The 27,905-nt window shown below is 41.1% G+C and overlaps 1 protein-coding gene across 4 annotated transcripts in view; it reads left to right on the top strand.

The window, feature by feature from the left end:
* The window catches only part of mcamb (melanoma cell adhesion molecule b), a 46,688-nt gene that overhangs the window by 7,507 nt on the left and 11,276 nt on the right, over nt 1-27,905 (top strand). For all 4 annotated transcript variants that reach the window (XM_061781100.1, XM_061781099.1, XM_061781098.1 and 1 more), the window contains exons 2-10: nt 22,451-22,575; nt 22,665-22,896; nt 23,153-23,223; nt 23,299-23,386; nt 23,758-23,937; nt 24,415-24,545; nt 24,648-24,783; nt 24,864-24,976; nt 27,386-27,527. In XM_061781100.1, coding sequence (XP_061637084.1) covers nt 22,451-22,575; nt 22,665-22,896; nt 23,153-23,223; nt 23,299-23,386; nt 23,758-23,937; nt 24,415-24,545; nt 24,648-24,783; nt 24,864-24,976; nt 27,386-27,527 — 1,218 coding nt within the window. The remainder of the gene's footprint in view (nt 1-22,450; nt 22,576-22,664; nt 22,897-23,152; nt 23,224-23,298; nt 23,387-23,757; nt 23,938-24,414; nt 24,546-24,647; nt 24,784-24,863; nt 24,977-27,385; nt 27,528-27,905) is intronic.

Below are 27,905 nucleotides of genomic sequence, written 5' to 3'. Positions count from 1 at the left end.
ATTCATTCATGGTGCCCAGCAAAGGCTTCAAAACAACTTTGAATATGTTTGAACATTATAAAAAGGGCCTGCAACACACTTTTTAAAAACCATAACATGATTCTGATCCATTGCTACCTTTGTGACGACGACGTAATTCCAGCTGCATAGTGGATTAGAGGCCACCGAGGCTCTGTCGGGCCTGGCTGGTACCATTTAAATCTCCATACCGAAAGCAGCTGCACACACCTGGTCACTGCACAATGCTGAGAACACGCACTCCCACTTTTATACTTATTTGATCATGAACCCACCCTGGAGCCATAATTTTTGTTAGCAATGTATTGTACTGTTCTTAAAAGTTAAATATAACTGTACTTATAACTGTAAAAAAAAACATACTGTAAAATTGACAGTACATGAAAAGTAAAAAATGTGCTGTAGTGGATATAAAAAAAAAAAAAAAAAGTTTAAACAGGCTGTATGCATAGCCAAAAGCTTCATTCTAATATGTTTGTAAATTATAATGTTTATGGAAATAAAATCTTGTCAATTTTATTTGATTTTAATTCAAAGATTTTTACACATACCACTTAGGGAGATCTCCTATTGGTACTCGTACCACACTTTGAGAATCACTGTGCTATGGGCAACCCAGGACCTCCTGCTTTGTCAGTCTTTAATACTGTGGACCAGCCAGGACACCGGATGCTGCGTTAGTGCCAGTAACTGCAAATGTTACTTCAGGGTGACCACGCAAATAATGTGATCATGTGTCAAGACATTCTGTCATAAAACAGACAAGCTCTGTTAGTGCTCATTATGTACATCAGCACAAAATAATAAGATTCTATCTTACTTTTTATCTACTTCTTGCTGCCTGTCACGGCAGATATAGTAAATGCATGTTTTGTTTACAACTAAAAATGCATCGAAAAAGTGCACCAAGTTCACCATAAAATGACAGTGTGCCCGTGCTCTTTGTTTTTTCAACCTCTTTTCACGAACTCATTGGTCACGTAGGTGACCGTAAAGGACATTTTACAGATTGTCTGGTCAGAAGCAGTTCAAAAGACAAACAGGGGGAAAGGTTCTGTGGCGTCTGCAGATTCTTGGTGCGGAAAACGAGCGTACGTTTTGAGACAGGATACAGGCAGGATGTCTTCTGACGTGTTGTGTGGTTGTTTGGTGAGGTTGGCATTGAGGTTGTGTCTCCTCGAGAATAAGCCACTGAGTAAAACACAATCACTCATCATTATCGTAATGGCTTTGTACTGTAAGTTATAATAATGAGGTGAAGCGACAATGATAAAGAGTCAAATAAGGGTTTAAGACTCTAAATTGTCCATAGGTGTGAATGTAAGTGTGAATGATAGTTTGTCTGTACTGTATGTGCCCTGCTTTGGCCATAGAGGACGCATGGGGAAGCATAATTGATGAACGATGAGGTTGTTAGTGATGCGAGACGTTCAAATGGGGAAGCAGAGAGCAGAGAGCAACTTTCCCCGAAGACACTAAACACTTTGTTTCACAAGTGACCTAAAAATAAAAAAGTGGATCTAATGATTGTGACTCACCTCTTCATAAGTGTTAGAAGACCTTTACTGTTCTCTCTCCAAATAACAAAAATGATAGTCTCATCCAATTGGCTCACTTTGTTTGTTTGCCTGGTGGCTGTCTTTGTCTTAAAATTAAAAATGTCTAATTATGCATACATTTATACGCTGCATGATGTAACACGCTTAGCCTCCTTCTTTACACTTCTATCTCTTGCCTGGTCACATTTATAAAACACATCCCTTTCCAAGAGCTCCCCTGGTGCTGAGGATGAATTGCAACCCACATTAGAGTGCGCTTTGTATGCAGTCATCCATCTGTCCATCCATTCGTCTATCTATCTATCCATCCATCCATCCATCCAGGAGAAATGTCCTGAATTTAAAAAATATTTCTTACTTCTAATACACAAATATCGATATCTTAATAACACAATTTAGACAGGAGGTTGGCATATGCGAAATGGATGCTCAGGTTACCAAATTACAACAATTACAAATTACAAAAAAAGAAAATAATAGTTAAAAAAGGATATGTCAGCATATTTTGGTTCTTTTAACATTTTCTGTTCAAGCTCCAATTAGAAATATATCAATGCGCTTTTTGTTCCCAGCGTGGGTCAAAGGTGACTCAGTAGCCCCGAGGAGAGCCAGTTGTTCGTGCTCGTCATTCACACTGACGCCACTGCCACACGGACGTTGGGCTTTCACAAATGATGAACATTCTTGGACGCTGCGTGGGGTGTGAAGTAACAAATGCAGTGGGCATTCCCAAGGACAGGGGCCGGGGTGCGCATTCACATGAATGCTTACGGGACATATGCGATGGCAGCAATGTTTGCCATATAAAACACACCCACGAATAAAAGGTCAGCTCTGAACCACAATTGTACATTTCCTGTATTAGTTTTTGAGATGCTTTTGTTCGTTTGCTCATGCTAGACTTGTGTGATATGTGAGTGTGAAGGATTGTTTGTCTATATGTGGCCTGCGATATGGTGACCGATCCAGGGTGCTCCCCGCCTCTCAGCTGAAGTCATGTGAAACAGACTCCAACTCACCCTGTAAAAGCACCATCAAAATGCCTGGATGGATGGATAACAATAATAATAATATATAATCATCTTTAAAAAAAAAATTACCATTTGATCTCATAACATGAACATTAAAAGTAGGTGGGGACACTGTGGTAGAATCAAGGCTAAGTGAGTTAAATTGAGGTTTAAATTGAGGTATGATACAATTCATTGTATTTATAAGGGCCATTGGCTTTACCAGCGACACTACTAAAAAGTGCAAAAAGAAAAAGAGGCCTGTTCACGGAGCAGCAGGAAGTGGAGACATGAGCCTGCAGAGGATCAACCAGACATAACAGTGAAAGGGAAATATGATCCAATACTGTTCTTAGATGCTCCAGCTTGCCAGCCTTGCACCTGTGTGTTTGACATCATCCAACATGCACTTAAGTGTTTTCCCAGGGGGGGGGGAAACAGGCATATGCTTCAGATTTGTCACGTGAAACTGGATTTCATTTTAAAGCGAGCAAAGAAGAAAGCCATTGAGTGGCTACCATTGTGCGTGACCACGACTTGGAGACAATCTGGCAGGAAGTATACCGCTGAGGCAGTGGTGACTGCGTTGAAAAGCACAGACCGGATACAGCAGTCTGCGCTCTTTTGTTTAGTTTTTTGACTTTATCCATTTTCTGTACTGCTTATCCTTTTCAGGGAGCCTATCCCAGCTGACATCGGACGAAAGGCAGACAAAATACTGGACTAGTTTCTAGTCAATCACGTGGCACATGTAGAGACACTGATCCATTAGACTGCCAGTCACTTTTTATCCAATATACCGGTACTGGTCTGAACGAAAACCCCCACTGGACTTTGGTATTTTGATCATTTTTTCCAGATTGATGTTTACAATTATAATATAAGCTATTTAATGTTCAAACTGATAAACTTTATTGTTTTTAGCAAATAATCATTAACTTAGAATTTGATGGCTGCAACACGCTCCAAAAAAGCTGGGACAGGGTCATGTTTAACACAGGGTCACCTTTTCTTTTAACAAGCTGCAATAAACGTTTGGGAACTGAGGACACTAATTGTTCAAGCTTTGTAGGTGGAATTCCTTCCCATTCTTGCTCGTTGAACAGCTTCAACAGTCCGGGGTCTCCTTAGTCGTATTTTACGCTTCATAATGCGCCACACATTTTCAATGTGAGACAGATCTGGACTGCCAGTCTAGTACCCGCACTCTTTTACTACGAAGCCACGCTGTCGTAACACGGGCAGAATATGTTTTGGCATTGTCTTGCTGAAATAAGCAGGGGCATCCATGAAAAAGACGTTGCTTGGATGGCAGCATATGTTTCTCCAAAACCTGTATGTACCATTCAGCATTAATGGTGTCTTCACAGATGTGTTTTTTGCCACCTGTCCCAGCTTTTTTGGAACGTGTTGCAGACATAAAATTCTACGTTAATAATTATTTGCTAAAAACAATAAAGTTTATCAGTTTGAACATTAAATATCTTGTCTTTGTAGTGTATTCAATTAAATATAGGTTGAACATGATTTGCAAATCATTGTATTCTGTTTTTATTTATGTTTAACACGTCCCAACTTCATTGGAATTAGGGTTGTATTTGGAATTTGGGAGTTATGTTGTCAGTTGCTTATAGAATAAAACAAAAATACTGGTTTTACTCAAAAATATACCTCCCAACAGCAAAATCACAGAAATGGATGATTTTACAGTAGTCTTATTCTAAAACCTGCTGGGATAGACTCCAACTCGCCCACAACCCTAATGAGGGCAGGCGGTATCAAAAATAGGTGTGGTTTGGTTTTGGACTTTTTGTTTTGCACATGGCAGTCAGTTAGAGAGGCTCCAAATTGATACGTGTATGTGAGGTGGTCCTGGGGGAGACACGTGTGGAGACAAGAGTCCTGTCAGGAGGGTTCGCCTCTCTGCTTAATAATGGATGTTGTTTCCCTGAAATAATGCTCCTAATGCACATTACAATGCTTTTAACCTAATGTAGCCAAGCGGCCCGCAGCAATGGGGCCCTGTGTCTGACTCCACAGAGTCAACTGTTGTGGCTTCACCTTGTTTAGTTACACTCCATGGTTTGGAGCACTTAACCCTCATGGTTTTGGCTTCGCTCAATGGATCTTGGTTTTCCTCTTGTAGGATGAGATGCACATTGTGTCTTATCTGGACCATAGTCACTTTTGGCCTTGTGGTTTCTTTGGTAATTAACTCAGCTACAGTTTTTCATTCTTCATTTCATCTTGCAGGCTGGATTGAACCCTCCAGCAGGCCAGTTTTGGCCCACAGGCTGTATGTTTGTCACCCCTGATTTAGAGCTTTACATTAATTTACGATAAATCTTTGGCCAATGTGGGAGGAAGCCAGAGTACCTGGAGAAAACCCACTCAAGCACGGAGAGACCGTGCAAAGTCCAGATATGAAGGCTGGAGCCCAAATTGTAAATAATACATCTTAAAGAAAATTCTGACACATGCAGGAAGGCATTTTAATTTGGTGTGGAATCAAATTAGGGTTGCCTTGACAGACTTGTACAGTCCTGCTTAAAATAGTTTTTAATGGTTGTTTTTCTCGTTATGATTGGGTTAAGTTTCACTGACGTGACTGAGTTCCCAGTAAGTAGAAACAGCTGATGCAGTGCTAAAGGGTTGATTGTTTTCATTTCACTGTCACAGCTTCATATCAGGTCACATGGCAAATTTGGTATCAAACTATTTCAGGTGAAGCGCTTAGCAACCAAGGCATGTGAGCATGATTTGGCAATGCTTGATGACACTCAGTCACTTATTATTATTATTGTATTATTATTTTTACTGGACTTCCTGTCCCGCGACCCTGAACAGGATAAGCGGTGTAGAGAATGGATGGATGGATGGATGGATGAACTTCTTGTATAGAGTAGTATTTATACAGCAACTACAGTATGGAATTTGAATTGAGTCGAAACCATTGGCAACTTCATGGGACACATTATCCATTGAAACAAGCGTGTTGTTGCCATGCATCACAAAGTGAATGTTTAGACATTCTGTTGGTTAACACGGAAGTGATGGGAGGGAGATGATCCCCTCACTGGACACATCATTAGGTACACCTGTGTCTCTAATATTTTGGTTTAATCAACATTTACTAGAGAGGTGATCTTGTATCTCATCATGTGAGTCTTCAGCTCTGGGTGCATATAAAGCAGTGATTGTCAAAGTGTGGGCTCCCTCTAGTGGTAAGCAAAAGAATCACTGCCTCAGTATAGTTCAGTTGTATTTAACTTTTAACTTCAGTACATATGCATTTAATCTTGAAGAACTGTTTGTTTTAAAGATTTCCTTAATTTTATTTTATCTAACTCTTATGGTCAATACATTTGAATTGAAACATGTTTGAAATCGTTTTTTATTTTCTCATGTTCAAAGTGCATAATGTGACAATGTAGGTTACAATAATATTAGACATACATTTTATGAATAAATCCTTTATCTCGTTTCTGATAAACACCTAGGCCTACTACTCTACTATATTTGAATATTGTCAAGCATAAAACCAAAAAATGGAATGTGCCGCGAAAATGGCTAACTGGGACATACGCCACTGCTATGGTCGCTCAGTAAAAAAAAATCTCGACAATAATAATGAAAGAATGTTGACACTATTTGTATGTAATGGACAGAAAAAATAAAATGATGAAAAATGTCCATTTCACTTATTTGCTATATGGACACATTTAACTCGTATGTTGACAAGCATCACAAAACAGCGTTCAACTTTAGAGGTTCCACTCTTTGCAGCGATGCAGGTAAAACATTTCATCGTTAAAGAGAGAACACCACATAATGCAAGCCCGTAAAAAAGCCGAGAGTGAAGCTAGTCTATCTTAAGCCAACATTTTCCAGGAGTAAGGAATGCACTCAAACTTGCGCTCTCATACTTGTGAAGCCATGTCATGGGACGTCTCCACCACACCACCACAATCAGCCCCGTCCGAAAATATCGTCCCTGCTGGCTTTTCCCATACTTCCGAGCGCTTGTGTTATTTTACCTCGGCCTTCTCCGCAGCGGGCCCGTACGGGGACTGTGCTGTGCAGTTTGGGACGTGGGAAAGAGGATGGAGTGGGCGTTTGTACCATCATGTGAACAGGCATGAGGAAGCGGTGCACTGAGATGTAATCACACACACAAACACACACATGCCTACAAATGCGGTACATATTTGGGAGTAATTCATCAGTTTTTTTCTTGTTTTTTTTTTAATGCATGGGGAGTCTTGGAGCTGGATGTGGGAAAAGCTTACATGATGTCAGAAGACAAAATGTTTAAAATAGATTGGAAACTTGGAAGTAAAGGGTAGTGGGTCTTGTTAGCTGGTACTGAGGATGCCAAAGAGACAGAAGTTCAGAGGAAGACCAAAGAGCTGCTTATCCAACAAGGGTCAACTTCAGATCGTTGAGCCTGTGGCTGAAAACCTTCACAGCTAACGTCTGATAATCACGTCCTCCAAAAGCCCTGATGTTTCATCTCAGGTGACAACTCAAGTCTTAATTTTTTCCACTTGACATCGAAACACCAGGACGTGTTAGTACCGGGTCTCAAGTTTAAGGTTACACGCTAACAATGCTGCCCTACGCTTGGCGAGCAACCAGTCCAGGGTAGACCCCGCCTGTCGCTAAAGTCAGATGGGATAACTCTCTTTCTCTTAGTGCAGTTTTACTCCAGCAATTTCAAAATGACAACTTTATTCTACTGTCCTTTTATTCGGGAAAAGACAACATTTAGTCTCTAAAAAATAGGACTGGACAAAATGTAATTAATTTAGTTAATTATTGTAATTAATTAATATTAAATACACATTTTCTTATCATGAACAAACATTTATTCATGCATGAATGTCACACTTATGTGATGATGAAGGTACGGAGGATTAATTGGTTTATGACATTTGTTTTATTGGCGTGCCAATAAAAAAACAGTATGCACTGTTTGAAATAATACCACATACCGGTAATCATTTGTTGCAAAATATTTTGCCGACCCCTTGGGGTTTCAAAGGACCCCAGTTTGAGATCCGCTCAATTATTACACTACAGCGTCAACGCTATAAAGAAGCGTTTCGGCCTTTGTGGAGGTCTACCGAGGGCTCTTGTATTGTGTATGTGGTAAAGAAATGTGTGTAGATACTATACTAGTGAAACCATAAATTCAGTGTTACGTCAACACTAATTGCCGTGCTGATGTAACAGTTGTGAGCACCCGTGCCCCTCCTCGCTCCTGGAAGACAGACTGGAGTCTGGCAGGCTAAAAAGCGACCCAGCACCGGCACGAGCTGATTTCCACGGCGGGTGGTTTGTGGAAACCCAACAATCCAATCGCCGGCGGGAACCAGAGAAGGAACAGACTTCCCTCCTCCCTTTCTCTCCCGATGTGTGGTCCGCTCTGATTGTCGCCACTATTTACATTCTTTCCATCCTCGTTCCTCTTAGTCTCTCGGAAATGGTTTATCCTGACGGCTACTTTGAATGGATATTGAATGGAATTCCGGAGAACTCTGCATGTGTATGTAAAGAAAGTCTCTTCCAGGTTGGTGCGACAAGCTGATTCCATTTTTGCTGAGGAATCATGGGAAAGTTCACTTTGTGTCTGTCTGTGTGCTGCAGCTGCTTCTGCCCATCACTTTGTGTCCATACACAAGGAAATTAAGATCACTTGAACGCCACACTGAGTCTTGTTGTTTCCTGCTCGTTAGTCACGTCTAATTTATGGGTTTTATGCCTGGGTTTGGTCTGCCATCTTTATAGCGGTATGAGAGTTTCAAATGTAATCCAGCCATTGTTTTCCAGACCGCTTATCCTATTCAGGCCCATGTGGAAGTTGGATCTGAGCGGACTCCAGTCGGTCATAGTTGGATTTGATTGTCAGCTATGTGGACCACTGCACTACCAACGTAATGCAAATCCTTATTTCTTTCCTCCAGATTATGACCTAAATGTTTGGAACCTTTACAGCAGGGGTATCCAGAGTTTGTCTTCCAAGGGCCGTAGAGAGAACAATAAAGGGATGCAAGGGCCACTTCGACATTCTTCAGTGCAGCTAAATAGGCGAAGCAATTCGCCCTGTCCATTTTGGAGAAAATGTAAGACTTTTAAGTGCGCCTTATGGTCGTGAAAATACGGTATGTATTGTTTTTAACAAACAGCTGGGTGATAGAGCAAAAATGTTGGGCCCTGTACCCACTAGAACATATCATGCCCGCGTAATGAGCAACAGCAGAATCACATCTCCACATTTGGAACCAAACCGGCCGGTTCAGGGTGTACCCCGCCTCCCGCCCGAAGATAGCTGGGATAGGCTCCAGCAGCCTGCGACCCGCGTGAGGGGAAGCGGTAAAGAAAATGGATGGATATAAAAAAGCTTTCAAATTAAGGTTTATCCAAGCTTACCTCGTGATTTCGAGTTCCAACAGGACACTATGTTCTGTCAAAGCCAAAGTCCGTTAAATTGGATGGCTGTTTCACAAGGTAGTAGTCTGGGCACCTTTGCTTTACAACTTACAAGAAGTTGTAACATTTTGAGGCAGATCTTTTGCTGAGAAATATTAAATTCCCTCCCCCAGGTGCTAGCAGTATGCCAAAAATCAAGATCGGTACATACCTTGTTGTTGAGGTTACATTTCAGCTCACATTGGGTACAGAAAGGGAACCAAATGCAAAACAAACTGTTCATCTTTTCAGTAGACACAAGCAGATTTAAAGACATTTAAAATCACACAGCAACAGCTTAAGCATTTTCTTTTTAGGAAAGTGCAACAAAAATCATTTGTTTTCTTTTTAGGAAATGACTGATGTAAACAAGTGCAACAGTAACAGTTTGAAGAGTCTAATAATTGCATTTGACTCCATCTCAAGAGTCCAGGAGAGTTTGTTTACATGCTGCTGGTTGTTTCGTTTGTACCATTTTTTGAACATACGGCTGGCCAGTAGCCATGACGTCTGCGAGCCGAAGGCTTAGCTGCACTGTGTTTGTTTGCAGGCTAGTGCCTACCCTGTTCTGTGTGGGAACCCTAATAATCACACTACCATATTACATAATTACCCCGGCATTTGGTAATTATAATTTTTAGGGCTAGTTTTGGAAAATTGTGGCAGCATTTTACAGCCTGAAAACATAAACATTGGAGAACACATCTCAGAATGGAGGTTTTGGAAAACAACACCAATAGCCGGGTTTACAGGGAGCCTTGTGTTCCGATTATAATCGGTTTACAAACCCAAATTGAATGAAAATGCTCCATAGAAAACAGACCATGCGTCTGTCTGCGCATGGTCTGTCTTGATGTAAATGCATGGTGACATCATTGTTTACGCACTTGAAAACATGGCAGCTTCCTACCACAGCTGATCAGCAATGGAGATGTTTTTAGCTACTTGTAACTTGTTTTTATCAAGCTGTTGCTTTTATAAAAGTATAAAAACAATCCTAACTACTGTGTTAAATAGACGACTGACCTCCATCTTGATAAATCCGGTGACGTTTACATCGATCTGTGCCTGTCACGCCTGTAAAACAGCTGTTCCGATTAAATGTAGTGACCCATGTAAAAGCCAGATTGGAACAGATCACATCACATGCACACAGTTGACCAGAAATCTTCAACTGGAGTAAAAAAAAAAAGTCTGCATGTAAACTTGTTGTTTTTGTGGTCATCAAAGGTAGAATGAAGGACTTCGGGATATGTACGTGTTGTGTTTCTTTTAGAAAAAAAAATCACCAACTACTGGCCTGGAATACATGTTATAGCATTTATTTCTACTTCTAGTGTGAGTGTGTGTGTGTGTTTTAAATGCCCCTGGGTGCGTCACAAAGCTTTAATGTGATTGATGAATGTGTGACAAGGCCTTTAGTGTCTATGATTTCAAGACATTCCCATAACATTCTTGTGGGCCATTACGCCAAGAGGGGTGGACTGAAATTAAGTGGGGGCTACTGTTGTGGCAGTAGATCTTCGTGCAATGCAGCCAGGGACGTAACTTTGGTTTTCTGTTGTTGTCAAGTTGCCTTACCAGTAATTGAACATGATGGAGGAAGGTTGCTCAATTTGATTTCCTTTAATTGCTTTTAAATATTCAGCATCAACTTCATTTTAATGTCTGATCGTTCGTCTAGGATTCTTCAGCATATTAAGTGTATCGTACACATTAATAGGCTTCGTTCTATGGGAGTCTTGTTGTTTGGCTTACGTTGACTTTTGAGCCCCTGGAAATTGATGTACTCTGCATAAAATGGGTGTAATTCCCTAATGGTAAATACCATGGTGCCTTGAGATAGGAGTCATTGAAATGAATGGAAATGCCATTAATCTGTCACTGACCCCCCGCACCCCCAAAACATAATAACATAATTAAATAGAATATAAAGACCGTTTGCACATCATGATTAATTTACTGCAACTACGTCTGGTGTGTGTGACTTGGCCACCAGGGGCAGTATAATACAGTCATGAAGACAAAAACAAAGAAGACTTTCACAACTACTGTAAGTGACTCAGTAAACTGTAATAATATGAGTAATTTTCCACAGAAAATAACATATGCCAATCCATTAATTGCCAATCATTTTTTCAATTAATCAATAAATCTGATTAAAAACAAAATTCCATCCCTTTATTCAAAAACACATTGGTTATTATTCAGTTACTGGTTTGATCTGTAGCCTGTCAGAAAATGGGCAAAGAAGTGTTTTCCAAAGTAAAAGAAGATGTTTTCCCGTTAGATCAAACACAAACACCACAACACAAAGTCTGCCTTATTGTTGTAATAAATATAATTATTAATATTTACTGTTGAAATTCTGAGGATTTGGACAATTTTAAGTTAAACTAGGTCTCAAAAGGAATAGTCGATTAACAAAAATTATTAATTTTATAATCGATTAGTTGTTGATAAATCGGTGCATCGTTGCTCCTCTAATTATCTGTCGACGTAATGATGCACCGTTTGTGTTGCTATTCGTTCTGCCAAACTACGCTTGTTGTGAAATTAGTTGATTTGACTCCACTGCCGATACGTTGCTTGTATGTTGAATATTTGCAAGTCAAAGCCAAAATCACCCGAACGACGCCATGCACATACCAATAATCATAGCAATATAACCAATAATCAACCATAAATAACAATATAGACACAAATATTAGGGCACTTGGTCATTAGAATATGTTGTTTTCCATTTTCACTCTTCTGGTAAGACTTATGGCGTGTGGAGCATTGACTTTATTGGGGGAGCTGAATTTGACTTTTGGCATACAGACCTCCCTCCTCCAGATACTGCAAGTGGGCTGCTGACGGATCCGTGTAATAAAGGTCCATGAACTCAGCACCTTCCTCGTTGACACATCAGCCTTCTTTTCTATATTTGTCTTTCAATGTTCATCTGTTAACATCCACATTCTGGTGATTCACCTTCCTTACATTACATGTGCACAGAGGCAAAGATTTCCCATGCTCCTTTTTCTCCGTCTCATGTCCCGATGTGAGGGCTTCTATTCCTGGCGCGAGTTGGGTCAGCGCGCTGTCATGTTGCTGTATCATGTAAGCAAACAAGCTTGATAGGCCATTGTTATTCTTAGATGTGACAGGAATGGAAACATGTCGCAGAACCCTGTGTCTGGTGCCAAGTGACGCGCATTCTGGATTGGAAGAAGATCCTGTGGTTATTTGGAAGATGATTAGACTCCCTTGGGTGTAGTCCAATGTAATCAGCAACGGTGCGATCACCTTCTGTGTTCATAACAACACACACTCACATCATACTTGATGTCTTAGTTTAGGGAAAAAATATACAATGCCGTAATGGCATGTAAATATTAATATAGCACCTTTGATTAAACACCCTGGTTGAATAAACAGATTGCATTAACACACCATGAAATTCATTCACGTGGAGTGGGTTGTAATTTTTGCAATTTACCTGCTTATCAAGACAAGGCTCTTCCCTTGGGGAAAAAAATATATACACACAGTATGTAAAACAGCTTTACTGGACACGATACGATTTACAGGATTTCCTCAAAAACAGTCGTCAGGTGCACTTTCAGAAAAGAAATGTCTCTCCCTGAATTTTTGCGCCTAAGGCAATGTTTGAGGGTCATGCCTGGAAATTCTTTGAGTTTGCCAAAGCTCTCTTAATGGCTTAAGAATAGATTCAAGAGGAAACAAAGACATTTCAAGCGGGCCTTCACACCATGTGCTCAAGTAAATAGTGGTACCTCGACTTACGAGTGACCGACTTACGCATTGTTTTACAAGATACAAGCCGTCGCTCAAAGGATTTTTTGCTTTGATTGGAGAGCAAAAATTTGAGATGCGTGCACTTAGATGGTGGCAGCGAACTTTACAACAAAATGCAGTTTGGCAGATCGATCCTTTAAAAAAAAGATGTCAAGTACTTCATTTATTGCCTCTCCCAGTTGTATTTTACTGTCAAAGTAAACATAAAAGAAGGACAATTACACATTGTGAATTCAACCTAAAATTGCCTTTTGAAAGTCCATTCCCTTAATGCTCACGCAAAATGGGAAATGCCATAGGCGGGCTAATAAACTAGCATTGATATTGCAGGGGTTACAGACCTTTTAGCAACTTATATTTGAACACAAACGGTGGGAACACATGCTGATAGACAATATTAACAATACTCACATGCATATAGTTATCCTCAGTTAAAAACTAATATTACTGCAGCTTGTGACAGTCTTCTGCGTCATCATTTAATCAATGTAGTAATATTATATTGGGCACAAGGGGCAGACAAACATCAGGCACTGCCCATTAAGTTTAGGCATGAAGCACAAACGTTGTCTTAATTAATTAATTAATTAATTAGTTAGTTAGTTTGTTTGTCTTTTGGAGTACAATACTGCACAGTGCTATTTTTCTTATAAACACGCAAGACAGTTTTGCGGGTGTTTTTTTTTTTTGTGGGACTGGAATGGGTTAATAGCATTTCCATTCAGTTCTATAGGGAAAGATGGTTTGAGATAAGAATGCTTTTAATTTACAAGCATGGTCACGGAAACAAATAAGACTCTTAAGTCAAGGCACCACTGTATATTGATTGTTCTGTTTCCTGACTAATGATGGATGAAAATCAGGTGGGAGCTACCATTACGATTTGAAGGGGATATATGTCATGATTTAAATCGTGAAAATGAATTCTTGTATCTGGACCTGTGCTAAAAATGTAAGGCTTCTTTCTTGGCCTATGAAATGTTTTTTTTACCCATTATAAATACATCTTGATACAAAATACTGTACATGTTTTCAGTGCAGCATATGTAGGTGTGCAGTTTGTAAGGGTATATAAAAGAGTTATGGTACAGTCCGTGTTGGAATGCCAGCTAATGTTCAGAAGGGCTGTCAGTGGCGGCCATCTTTGTTTTGGGCGGGCTGCCAGCGGCGAGAGAAGGATTTTCCAGCTGACTGGTGCATGGAAGCCTTCAGGGAGCGTAACTCCAAACAGACACGCCACGTCTCATCTAATCAAGCGGACCTCTCGGAATTCACCCTGACATATTCCCGAAGGATGGAAAATGTTTAAGAAAGGTATGCTGTGCTGGTCTAAGCAGACTGTACACTATAATGCCCAAGTTACATGGCTCTTTTGCTGAGTTTTAGGTAGACCTCGACTATATCGACCAACCAAGAGGTTTATCGTATTCAACCGGAATTATGGAGAAAAGTTTAACTTTAGTTTCATCCGACCATAACACATTTACCCCCATGTTCATGAGATTTTGTTACGGGTCTATGAAACCAAGGTTGAATCTTTTAGCCATCATTCCAAAAGGTACAGTCATGGAAAACAATTATTAGACCATCCTTGTTTCTTCATTTATTTTGTCCCTTTTGAATTTTCTTCATTTTGAATTCCTGGCATAACTAAACCCATTTTCTACTATTTTAATGGCCTTGCTGAAGGTTTTTTTTAAACAAATAATCTTTACACTGCAACCTTGTGTTTGTGTGGACAGGACCTTGGAGGGTCCTCCAACACTGACTGTGGGAAGGTTCCTCTTACTCATCCTTTCCTATACGCATGCAGCAAACTCCAGTAATTTATTTTTCACATCAGTTAAATAAAAAAATTGGGGACAACATGGTCCAGTGTGACGGGAGTTAACCTAGAAACAAGAAACACAGGTTTGAATACTTCCGAAGTAATCCACATCTCATTAATTTTATTCAATGCCACACTATCATCATCATCATCGTCATCATCATCACCAAGTGTGTACCATTGCAAAACTGTACTGAAAATGCAGGACTGTTAGGGTTGAATATTTTAGGGACCCTTAAAAATGTAAAAATGCAGCCATAAAATGCATATCATACTAAACTGTGCCGATTCTTGAGTAAAGCGCCCACATATTAAAATGTAGCTTTCTGGTGAGATTCTGGTGAGAAGGGGAAACATCAAGACACAACAACCGAGGAGGATTCCACTCACCTTCGATCCACCTTTGTGGCCAACTGTCGGCAGCTAGTTTTGCTGCGACAGTGTTGCAACGTCGCAGATGTAACGACCGATCAAAAATGTCATGTTTTATCAGATGATCTTGAACAACAGAAATGACGTTTCTGCATATGAAGCGAAGTCCAAGCCATCCCAATATGGTGAATGTATTGTGTTTATAATAATACTTAACCATATTTACAATTTTATATGTACCTTGGTCTAAAAAATAAAGTGTGGAGATTCTGTGTCTCTGAAATGCACGAGTGGAATCAATTAATGGGGCGATCATTGCCAACAGTCTCTGAAGTATCCACACTCTCTCCTTTCCTCTCGCCTGTTTCCTCTCTTGTGTTATTGGCTAGCCAGGGAAATCAATTTCTTTTTTGACAATCTCTCCACGTTGTTTGTAGTTCAATAAAATGATTACATGTGGCGCTTCAAAACATTGCTTCCCTGATAAGACGGGGGTCCCAGTTTTTCAGTTGCATGAAGTTGTTCTGCGTGCGAGGGTCGACCACCAAATTTGCGGGTGCGAGTCCCAGACTAATCCAGTTCATTCGCATTCGGCTGCATCGATCGGTGTTCGGCGGGCCTTTGAGTGTGTGGTGTAATTGAAATCACCAACACATCACAACACACACACATAACGATATCTCCACCTTCACTTGAAAATCTCCTCCCCAAAACCAGATCAGAATCAGAATCATCTTTATTTTCCAAGTAGGTCCAAAAAAAACACGCAAGGAATTTGTCTCCGGTAGTTGGAGCCGATCTAGTATGACAACAGACAGTCAATTGATAGAGAACACTTTTGAGACATAAAGACATTGACAAAAAAAAAACAGTCACTGAGCAATAAAGGGTTGCTAGTTATCTGGTAATGCCGGTACAATTATTATTATTATTTTTGACAATGGTGCAAAAAGATGCAGAGTCCTCTAGCACTTAGAGCAGTTCAAATGACTTATCTCGCAATACTCCGGTGCAATGACCATTGTGCAAAGGGCGCCGAGACTTCAAGGAGTGTATGCAGTTTAAGTGACTAATAGTGTGATAATCTGGGACAATGTTGATTATGCAAATGTTGCAGATACTCCTCAATCAGTGTGCAAATGGAGCAGATGCTACTCTGGCATGAGTGGCCAGTATTTGTCAACAATAGATATGCAAATAGTGCAGCGTGGCGAGACTACTACAGCGAGTGCACGAGTAATATATAATTGGCCCCACAGAAATGTGACAACGAACTCAAGTCAAAAAATTGCCAGCATGTTGCAATGGAATTGTAGATTAGCTGTTTAAGAAGTTGATCGCAAGAGGGAAGAAGCTGTGGGAATGTCTGCTAGCATGTCGGTAGCATGGAATGTCGGTAGGGCCTACCTGAGGGAAGGAGCCGGAAGAGCTGGTGACCGGGATGTGGAAGGTCCGAGAGCATTGTGCACGCTCTTTTCTTAGTTCTGGCAGCGTGCAGGTCCTCAAGGGTGGGTAGGGGGGTACCGACAATCCTTTCGGCAGTTTTGATTGTCCATTGCAGTCGGAGTTTGTCCTTTTTTGTAGCAGCACCAAACCAGACTGTGATGGAAGAACACAGGACTGATTCGATGACCGCTGTGTAGAACTGCCTCAGCAGCTCCTGTGGCAGGCCGCGCTTCCTCAGAAGCTGCAGGAAGTACATCCTCTGCTGGGCCTTTTTGAGGACGGAGTTGATGTTGATCATCCACTTCAGGTCCTGAGAGACTGTAATTCCCAGGAATTTGAAGGTCTCGACGGTTGACACAAGGCAGCTGGACTGCGTGAGGGGCAGCTGTGAAGTCCACGATCATCTCTACAGTCTTGAGCGTGTTCAGGTCCAGGTTGTGTCGGCCGCACCACAGCTCCAGCCGCTCCACATCCTGTCGATATGCAGACTCGTCACCGTCCTTGATGAGGCCAATGACAGTGGTGTCATCTGCAAACTTCCGGAGTTTGACAGCCGGGTGCGTTGAGGTGCAGGCGTTCGTGTAGAGAGAGAAGAGCAGCGGAGAGAGGACACAACCTTGGGGCGCCCCAGTGCTGATGCTGCGTGTGGATGAGGTGGCCTCCCCCAGCCTCACCTGCTGTGTCCTGCCCGTCAGGAAGCTGTACATCCACTGGCAGATGGCAGGCGAGACGCTGAGCTGTAGAAGTTTGGAGGAAAGGAGTTCAGGGATGATGGTGTTGAACGTTGATCTGAAGTCCACGAACAGGATCCTCGCGTAGGTCCCTGCACTGTCGAGGTGTTCTAGGATGAAGTACAGTCCCGTGTTGACTGCATCATCCGCAGACCTGTTCCTACTGTTTGTCATAGTACCGAGACTGAGCTGTGAGAGGCAGGAAGTCTACATCTTCTAGTTTATGATGGTCAGAGCTGAATGAAAAAGTCACAAAAATGTAAAAGATCCCCAGCACAGGATAATCATTCAGAAATCAGGATAGACATGCAACAATCAGGTCTTTGCTTACTTTGATGGAAAGTGGGGGGAAATGCTGAAATTCTGCCCAATTATCATTTTGTGTCGACACGGCTTGAACAGAAACGCAGAGATCAATTATGGTCATTTTGTGTCAATCACAGATTCAGCAACTAAAATTGTTGTCTCTGGATCCAAAATGTGTGAAAATGAGTTTGCTGGCAGGAAAAGGAACATCCGCTCAAGTAGCTCAATATTTTTCTGTCATGCTGCCTGAGGACTAATATCATCAACTGCTCTCTCCTCATTGAATCCAATCGATTTGCGGCCTCGTGTATTGCCAGCCTCTATACTCCCTCGATGCAATGCACGTAAAAGTACAAGTGACATTTAACACAGACTCCCATGAATAAGCCTTTCGAGGCGAGCTGTATCAGGTGGAGGAAAGGGAAGGTGTAGGGTTGCTGGGGGTGAGTCAGCATTGTCTTTCCATCACTAATGGGCAGGAAATGTCTACCTAGGAGAGTCTAATTGGATCTCTTACCCGTCCAACTCCATTAGGCCCGAAACGGCAACACACAGCAGAGTGATGGGCAGGTGGAGGGGTGTGGGGGTGGGCGGTGTGGGTGTCGGGGGGTGTGGGGGGGTTCCATAATGGAGGTAGTCTAAAAGCGGAAGGTTGTACTGTAATAGTGTTTGTTTAACATGGCACAAAAAGTAATACATCTTTAGAAAGCCTCTTACAGCATTTCCCTTTTAAATGATGCCACATTTGTAAGGAAGGTGCATTTGCGGGATGAGCAGCAGAGCTGATGATATGGATTGCGGCCATGAAAGATTTGCCAAAGCTTGTCAGCCAGATGATGTTTAAAAGGGTAATAAACAAGCTTTCCAGCGGTGATCCACACCGAGCGACGTGGCCGATCACGACTGACCGACTGACCATCGCGAAAGAAGTGACTGTCGCCGCACACCAAGCAATTGAGCACATCTACCGGCCCCTCTGCAACGGAAAAACCGTATCGGGGTTTGAGGCTCCACATAGAATATTCTGCACTGTATTGTTTTTTTGTTTTTTTTAGTGAACAACAAAAACATGGTTTTGATTGTCAAGGAAGAAGCCGATTGCCACAAAGAGGGGAACTTGGCGAGAATCAGGAGAGAGTGAGAATATTTTGATTGATGGTCGGCAACGATCGATCACCTCATTCACTGACTACACCTGTGCATGTCGGCGACAGAGACTTTCCGCACTTTACTTTCTAGCCATAGGTACATATGAAATAATGAATATAGTTACGTATTATTGTAAAACCCAATATATATTTATATACGGTATATATACTGTGTATTGTTTTGTATATGTGCTGTATACTGTATTGCTTGATGCTCAGTGTGTGGCAGGCCCAAGGTTGTTTGATTGTTAGAACAAAAACAAAATTTATCAAACACAAATTTCTTTACCTTTTGTTCTAAGTTTATGTTTCACGTTTAATTCAGTAACTACAGTCTGACTCTAGCTTTTCCTCTGTACAGGTTATATTTTGCTTGAGCAATCCCTGTGAGCACGTCATTCTGAAAAATGAGTTTGCTTGAACTACATTGGCCTTGATGAAGTTCTGCGTCCCTCTCGTTGCTTTCTAGACAGATAATCTTTGGACTCAAACCTTGCTCCAAGCTCACAGCTAGAAATGACCAAACACATCGGAGGCCGTCCGGGCTTCACATGTAAACACGAGACCAAACGGGAGCACGGGAGCTTTTTACTACGTTCAGGGTCACTTAGAGCCCAATACCAAAAGAGGAAGGGATTCCTTGAGATAAAGGTCAATAGAAGAGTAGATCAATGACATTGGAAGTTATGTGTTACATTTAATGAAACTAAGGTATTTATTACCGCAACAACAGCCATATTTATGACAATAAATGGAATCTAATTACTATGCCAGTGGAAAATGTATATACCATAAAACATCAGCTTTTTCTGATTCAGTGCAAAACTTAATAATCTAGTAGATACAGAAACAAAGACCAGAATTAGACAGGTTTTTTGAAGTTTGTAGTCAAGCCAAAAGTTTGCTACAAATAACTATCAGGGCAACACGTACATAAAGAAAAAAACACACCAGAGAAAAAAAGTCGTAATATTACAAGACCGTGTCAAAATTACAAGAAAGTTTTTCATTATCGCAATTTTAAAGTTGTAATTTTTTTCTTTATAAAAGAATATTACAGTAAAAAGCCCAAAGTTAAAGGAATCATGTCCTAAAAGTATGAGAAGAAAGGTGTAATTTTACACGAATTATGTTGTAGTTTTCCAAGAAAATAGTCTTAATATTGCAACAAAAATATACAAGACCAAAAACGTCACGAGAAACACAGTTCAGAAAAAATAATCCAAAAATTATGTAATAACATAAAAAGTTGTTATATGACAAGAATAAAAAAAAGAAATCATAATTTACAAGACAAAATAGTAATCTTACAACAATGTCTCGAAATGAGCATCAAAGTGTAAAAATACCAAAATAAAGTTATACATTTTTTCAAGATATCTCTCATAACATTACAAGAATAAAGTTCTAATGTTACAAGAATAGTATAATAAAATTATTAATTAAAGTTGGTAATATAATGGGAAAAAGTCAGAATGTTCCAAGAATTGTGTCCTATCATTTATAATAATAAAAGTTGTAACATTATAACAATAAGATCTTAATTTTAATGAATGAATGTCAACATTCTCACACAACTTACACAGTAGGCAGCAAGCGGAGACCAGCAGCTACAAATAATACACTGCTATTCATTTAAAACATGAAAAGAAAAAACTATTTTGGTCATAATCTTACAAATGTATTTAGTTCTCATAATACTCCAATTTTATTCATGTAAAATACGATGAGACCTTTTTTAAATTTTTTTAATCCTTTTCGTTACTATTCCCATAGTAAGAAGAAGAAGAAAAAAGGCATATGCCGTCTGTTTAAATGGTAAAATACACTGCGTCACTTTTCCCCATCTTTATTATATTACAACATGATTGCACAATAGAATTCATTTCTTTCCTCATAATTCCACACACAATGCCCTATAATGATAACACAATCATTTTGTTGTTGTTGACCAAGAAATCACCTTGTACATACTATAAGTATTCATAGCCTTTGCTATGAAGCTCAAAATTGAGCTCAGGTGCATCCCCTTTCCACTGATCATTCTTCAGATGTTAAATTCCCCCCCCCCCAATTTTATTCCATCTTAGAAAAAGGCTTAGAAAAAGTGACCTCCAGGACAGAGTTAAAGAGATACACTGTAAGGTAACCTGCACTCTGTATAAAATACAAATACAGAGTTAAGGAAAACCAGTGGCAGCTGCTAGGTTTGGTAGGCTACTGCTCCTTCCACAGGAAAAAGCACAGCTGGAAAATGTGCGGCTAACCTGTGTGTCTGGTGGTCTGCAGTCTAGAACTCCACCGGCATCTCTACGTGTTGAGAAATTTGGAATTTGTGCTGCAATTTGAAGGACGCGTCACGTAAGGAGAGCTCAAAAGGGGAAAACCAGTTGCCCCAGTTGGGGAGGGAACAGTGGGGGCACTGTGCCGCCTGTAAATTGAGGCTTTCTTCCTGCCAGGAGTGACATAGTGGAATGCGGCACATTAATGTGGACGTGGGTAGTGGGCGCCTCATCCTTGTCATAGCGTCTCTTCTTTGGGTTTACGTCAACGTGGCGTCGTTTCACCATTTTTCGCCCGCGTGAACTAACAATTCTGTCATATCATCGCTACTAATTTTGCATTCTGCCTATTCTTGCTGGGTTTTGTTTTATTTACATTCACATATGCATTTATAGTACGGAGTGTTGGGGAGTAATTCATTACATGTAAGAAAATTACTTAATTGTAATCCGATAAGTTACGAGGAGAAAATGTGTAATGAAATTACAGTTGCTTTTGGAATTTTCCATGATTACAACTTGATTTGGTACATATTTAAAAACTAGCAGCAAAACACTTCCTCTACCTAAAGCCCACGCTTGTGATTGGCTCGCTCTGGTCATGTGCCAGTCTGCTGTAGTCTCAAACATGACATACACAAATTTTCCAAATACGACCTTGTGGTGCAATGTATTAGTTTGTCTGAGATTTGGAAAAGGTTAGACTCGTAGCTGGATTTTTCAACATAATAGAAGAGAGGCTTTTGAACAGTTTCATCTGTATAATTTGGGATGGTTTTTTTTTAATGGAACGTTCACTAATCTGGGTCGTCATATGAAGCGATATTGTCGAACTGTAAATTGTGCTAATTTGTCATTAGGTCAGCAACATAGTATCATTTGTTTTCTACATGCTCTTCACATATAAATGTATATGTACATACTGTATAAAGGTATAAGGCAACAAGCACATTTTTAAAAGTTATGTATTTACATTTCATATTTTGTTATCAGTTCATTATTAGTGTAAAGAATAAATGTTTAGTTACTTGCAAAATAATGATCTATGGTATTTATCCACTTTTTTAGGAAACATCCAAGGGTCCTGTTGATGCACTCATTCAAAACTTAAAAAGTAATTCAAATGTAATGAAATGTTATATTACATTATTATAGCAGTTATAGCACTTTGAGAAAGTAATTGAAATCGTTATTATTACTTTTTTAATAGGGTAACTTGTAATTGCAATAAACTACATTTCCGAGTCGAATGTTAGAAAACTGCCCCAAACTATGTTTTATTAAAATACAAAAAGTTGAAAAAAAATAAATAAATCATTGGTGCCGCAAGATACAAGTGACCCAATTGGGATTTTCGAGATACGAGCTGTCATTGGGCTGATTTTTTGCGTTTTAGCAGTAAGTAGACATACAATATAACAATACTCAACAGCATATATTAATAACAAAGGCTTCTTCTGTTCTTTATCTGTCAGCATGGGCGGTGGTGGAGGTGAACATGGAGGACAGGGTGGAGGTTTTCAAGGGAGAGACAGCTCAGATCACCTGCATGTACACCTCAGATGATGGCATTGGGGCATTGACCATCCAGTGGTTCTATGTGAGTTTCCTGACCTCACACATTAGGTCAAACATATCCAATAATTGCGCAATAACATGTGCGCGATCCGTGCCGATTCCCATCTCCAGGTGTCGAGGACGGGAGAGAAGCAGAAGATCTACTATCAAGACGCCACCAGGCAAGAGGTGGACCGCGGAACGCAGTTCACAGACCGCATCACTGTCAACGTCACGGCGGCCACCAGAGAGGTGGTCTTGACCATCACGGACGTGCAGCTGAAAGACCAGCTGGAGTTCATCTGTCTTGTCAAGAGTCTGACGGATGGCGTCTCCGAGGGACGCACCAATCTACTGGTGTTCGGTAAGCCAAAAAAATGGGGACTCTTTGGGAAAGCATTGATGAATTATGGGTTCTTGCTCCGGTGCGTCATCCTGTATTATGAATGCGATAATACCTGAACATTGGCGGAAATCTCTGACCAGAAACAAAATGGCCGGAAACTCAAACAGATAAATGAAGATGAAATGTGATTTGAACTGTTTTGAATTGAGATTATTTTCCGGTTGTGGGAAGTACAGTTTTTCAGTTTTTGATTCAGTTGTTCAATGTTGCACAGAAAGACCAGACTTCCCTACCATAGAAGACGTTCAGACTGGGATCTACGTCAACAAAGACACATTGTCCAAGGTACGCAAACAGCCTCCGCGTACACTAAATGATGACATCATCGTCATAATTGAGTTTATTTGTACTGTTTTCCAGATTGGCTCGTGCGAGGTCAAAAATGGCTTCCCCAAGCCAAACATTACCTGGTACCAAAACAACATGCCATTAGGAGGACCGAGTGATGGTGAGACAAGTGATGACTGTGATCAAATTCCATGTAAAGTGAAAATAAATGTCTTGCAAATTTGATGCACCCCAGAGAAAAGTGCATGTGCATAACAACCCACCCAGATTTGAATGATTTCAAAAAATTGCCAAGAATATAAAATGAGGCTTTCCAAATCATGAAAAATCTAATTGCTCTCTCCTTTCTCAAACACTGTGGAAATGTTTGCTGAATGGGCTGAAACCATGCTCCGCTCTTAAAGCCTCCGGTGGCTATCCCACCCCGTCGTCACAGGGGTGTTTCATGGCACAACAATGAGGCGCTCCAAAGCAGCCACGCCAGTGTGAAGCCCCTGTCCAACCAGGTTGCGTTCTCGGTCTGTGTTGCAGTGGTGAAGATTGTGCACAGCACCACCATGGAGTCCAGCGGTCTGTTCTCCGTCAGGAGCGAGCTGAGCTTGAAGGTGATGAAGGAGGACAAAGACACTCAGTTCTACTGCGAGGTCACCTACCTCGTTCCTGGAGGAACCAGAATGACTGAGACCAACCCCATTAATATCACCGTATACTGTGAGCCTCACACACCGCGGCAACACGCAGAAACAAGAGCAATCTGAAGTCATGACGCACAATGCCATTTAAACAGAACGGTGGCCTAGAAAGAAAGAGAGTTGATGACACTCTGTTACACTGTAAACTCTTTGGCCACCTCCCTCTGTGAATATCCTGTTTGACGCCTCACAATAGTGTTGACAATTGTTGTCTTAGTCTCACAATGTCAAAATGTCAAGAGCGTGATGAAGAGGACTGCCGATTATACCAAACGTTTTGTACGTAGTGAGTTAGGCTCTGTCTATCCATATCTCCTGCTAATCTGGATCAGATTCAAAGTAAACCCCGGATTGAAATGATAGATTCAGACCCTGCATCGACAGTACATTTTGTTTGTTTAAATCCGATATTTTGATTATTTATTATTTTTTTTTTTACCGTAGGTCTCAGATACTGAGACTTCACCTCGGAACCCTTCTCCGTATTGTATTTCAGACCCGTCCACTGCTGTCCACGTGTGGGTGGAGTCACCGAAAGGCAAAATTAAAGAGGGCGATACGATTATGTTTCATTGCTATGGCAACGGGAACACGCCATCCTCAGTCTATGTCATCAGGCACGAAGAAGTAAGCGACTCTTTTACTTACATACCTACCGTTAGTTACTAAGTTGTCCAGCAGATACAGGAAGCACTATCATTTACATGACTTTGGTTTGTTTTTTTTTAGACTGAATATGGGCTGGACTCTAACATGCTTGTGCTGGAAAACGTGACCCGTCTTCAGAGCGGCGATTATGAGTGTATGTCAACGGACATGGAAACCTACGAGGAGCTCTCAGGGAACACCACTGTGTTTGTTAACTGTACGTATCTTGCACATCATGTCAACTAAGTTTTCTTTACCACTCTTGAACGTTTGCCCCTCTGCCTGCCGTGTGCGCAGACCTCGACCCGGCCGTGGTGCTGCCCGTCGACATGGAGATGGCTCAAGGCGAAGAGTTGACTGCCACCTGCAACGCTCTGTCTTCTCTTCAGACACACACAGCCTGGTTCAAGGTCACGCACGCAAACATTTTTTGTCCCTCCCCGGAGAGGGAATATCCAATCACTGTTGTTCATGGACGTGGTAAAACGCAAACATGTACACTAGTACGAGCGGAAGAGTCGAGAGACATGTTGAAGAAGCGCTGGCTTCATTCAAATCTCCGGTGCTGATTAATTTTGGTTTCATCGATGAATACAACGACAAAGGAGTGAAAACTGTTGAGACAATTTACTGTCTTGCAAGCACTGCTTGAAACGTGTCCTGCACGTTTAAGGAAGCACAAGCAATACGGCCCAGTTTCTCCTGTCTTTGTATCCTGATGTAACACTTACTGGACACACGACTGTTGAGCGAAAAGTTAACACCAGCGAAACAACAAATGTCAGTTGAGGATGCTTTTGAACACAAACACCATGCCACTTCATATAAACACAAGGGAATAACCTGTACAATGGGAGCATTTTTTGCTGAACATTTGCACTCGTTTTCTGTGATCGAAAATGTGTGTTATTGCTCATTTTCCATTCTCACTCGAAGGGTAACAGAATAATTGTGGGTCGATTGGTCATGCCTGCGGAGTGTGGTGCAGGCATGACCAATTGACCCATGCTTAACCGAACTGTTTCACAAATATATTTACATTTATATATATATATATATATATATATATATATATATTCTTCTTTTCGTTTTGGCTTGTCTCGTTAGGGGTCTCACAGCATGTCATCCTTTTCCATGAAAAAAATTATATATATATATATATATATATGTTGAATTATGCAAGACGATTCAGAAAAAGATACGAGAAGAATTGAGAACTTACAAACGCTGGACGTTGAATAAAATACAGTAAAACGTGCATTCATTCACCACGAGACAATAATTTTTGGTTTGAAAATGGAAGATGGAACGATATGTCACAGCCGCCAAGAAATCGTACGAGTTAAAGAATTTTATACAAACCTATACAGTGACCCTCACCGAATGATTACTGGAAAGCTCGGAGCAGATCCAGTTCCATGTATCCTGAATGAAGAGGTTGAAAATGCGATTAGGTCACTTAAGGCCGGAAAAGCTTGTGGTCTGGATGAAATTTCTGTTGAAATGCCTAAAGCAGGAGGGAACGAACTGAATAAGATCCTTAATTAATAAGAGCCGCAGAAAGCTTACCTGGCAGGCTTACGGAAGGCTTAGTGTTATATTCACGAACAATCGTCCCATTTGCTTGAAAAGAAAAGTTTTCAATCAGTGTATTTTACCAGTCCTCACTTACGGTAGTGAAACTTGGACTACGAATCCCAAAGTTATACAAAGACTACGTGTAACCCAAAGGAACACAGAACGGCAAATGTTGAAAATAAGCATTCGTGACAAGAAAAGATGCAGTCGGATAAGACAGCAGACGCGAGTTACCTACGTCATTCAAAAAATAAAAAGCCTTAAATGGAAATGGGCTGACCACGTTACCCGAAGAGCTGACAAAAGGCGGACCGCAGCAACTATCGATTGGATGCCACTGGACACAGAGCGACCACAGCGAAGACCTAAAAGTAGATGGATAGTTGAAATCATTAAACACACATGGGGAAATGTAACGCAAACTCACACGGTGAGTAGAGCGACTCACAGTTCAAAAACAGCGACTCCAAGTCCGGGCTGCAGTGTGTGTTGAGCTCTGTGACCTCTGTACACCATTTCTTGTTGATGAAGAAGCTTATCCCAAAACGTTTTGTTTTTCCCGATAGCTCCATGTCGCAGTCCGCTCGGTGTAGTTGGAACCCGGGAAGCAGTATAGCGAATGCGTTCGCAAAGCCAAGTCTCGGTGAAGCAGAGGGCGGGAGAACCTGGAAAGTCTTCACTGGTCTTTGTGAGGAGATGAAACTTGTCCATTTTGTTGGGTAGAGAGCATAAATTTGCGAGATGAATCGACTGAAGATTCGAAATCCCCACTGTCTGAGCTTAACCTGCACTCCGGCGCCGTCTTCTCGCCCTCCTCCACGCGCCATAGAGTGCAGCCGCTCCACTCGTGAGGTGTTAGTGAAAGAAGGTTCGGAGTAGATTCCCTAGAGTAAGTAAGCCGCGGAATGTATCCCGAGACAAATGAAAAATACAGAAACATGGTCAATACTAGAGAGCGCGTGGACCGAGGTGTCCACCCATGTCGGCGCCATCTTGGTTTTGAATAACGGTTTACTTAAAATAAGTTAGCTTCCTCATTACTCTCCAAAATGCATGTTTGCTTACTAGCGCAATAAAGAGATAACGGGAAAAAAAGTTGTTCTCCTTGTGCACAAAACAAGTACCGAAAATGTACCGAACTGTGGCCCAAAAACCCAATGCGTAGTGGATTGGTTATGAATGATAATGATATCCACCCAGTGGTATTTCATAGGTGATGATGTGTATGAAATTGACTTTAGGATGGACGAGAGGTGTCAGTGGGCCACACTTTGACAGTGAAGGATGCCACCTTTGACACAGCAGGGACGTACAAGTGTGTGGTGACTGTTCCTGAAATTGATGGCATGGAGAGGATGGAGACCCTTCGAGTCAATGTAAAAGGTCTGTCTGCATAGTACCTCCGCCAAGGAAGTTTTGATTGGTTTGTCTACAGTTGCTTTTAGCAGGGATGGGCGAGTACCGATACCAGGTATCGGGGACTCGTGAAGGCTGCCAATACCAGCCAGCGATGCTTAAGGCAAAAAAATCTGATATTTAGTTAGCCCTCCTCACCAATAGTTGGTGCTTTGATACATCTGGGAATCATCATCCATCCATCCTTCCATCCATTTTCTGTACTGATTATCCTCACTAGGGTCGCGGGCGTGTTGGAGCCTATCCCAGCTATATTCGGGCGAGAGGCGGCGGTACACCCTGAACTGATCATCATGTGCTTCCAAAAGAAAGAAAGAAAAAGAAAGAAAGAAAGAAAGAAAGAAA

This window comes from Phyllopteryx taeniolatus, chromosome 8 (genome assembly GCF_024500385.1).
Source record: "Phyllopteryx taeniolatus isolate TA_2022b chromosome 8, UOR_Ptae_1.2, whole genome shotgun sequence".
Taxonomy (NCBI): Eukaryota; Metazoa; Chordata; class Actinopteri; order Syngnathiformes; family Syngnathidae; genus Phyllopteryx; species Phyllopteryx taeniolatus.
Note: the sequence above shows the minus strand (reverse complement) of the source record. Positions and strands in the feature narration are given on the sequence as shown.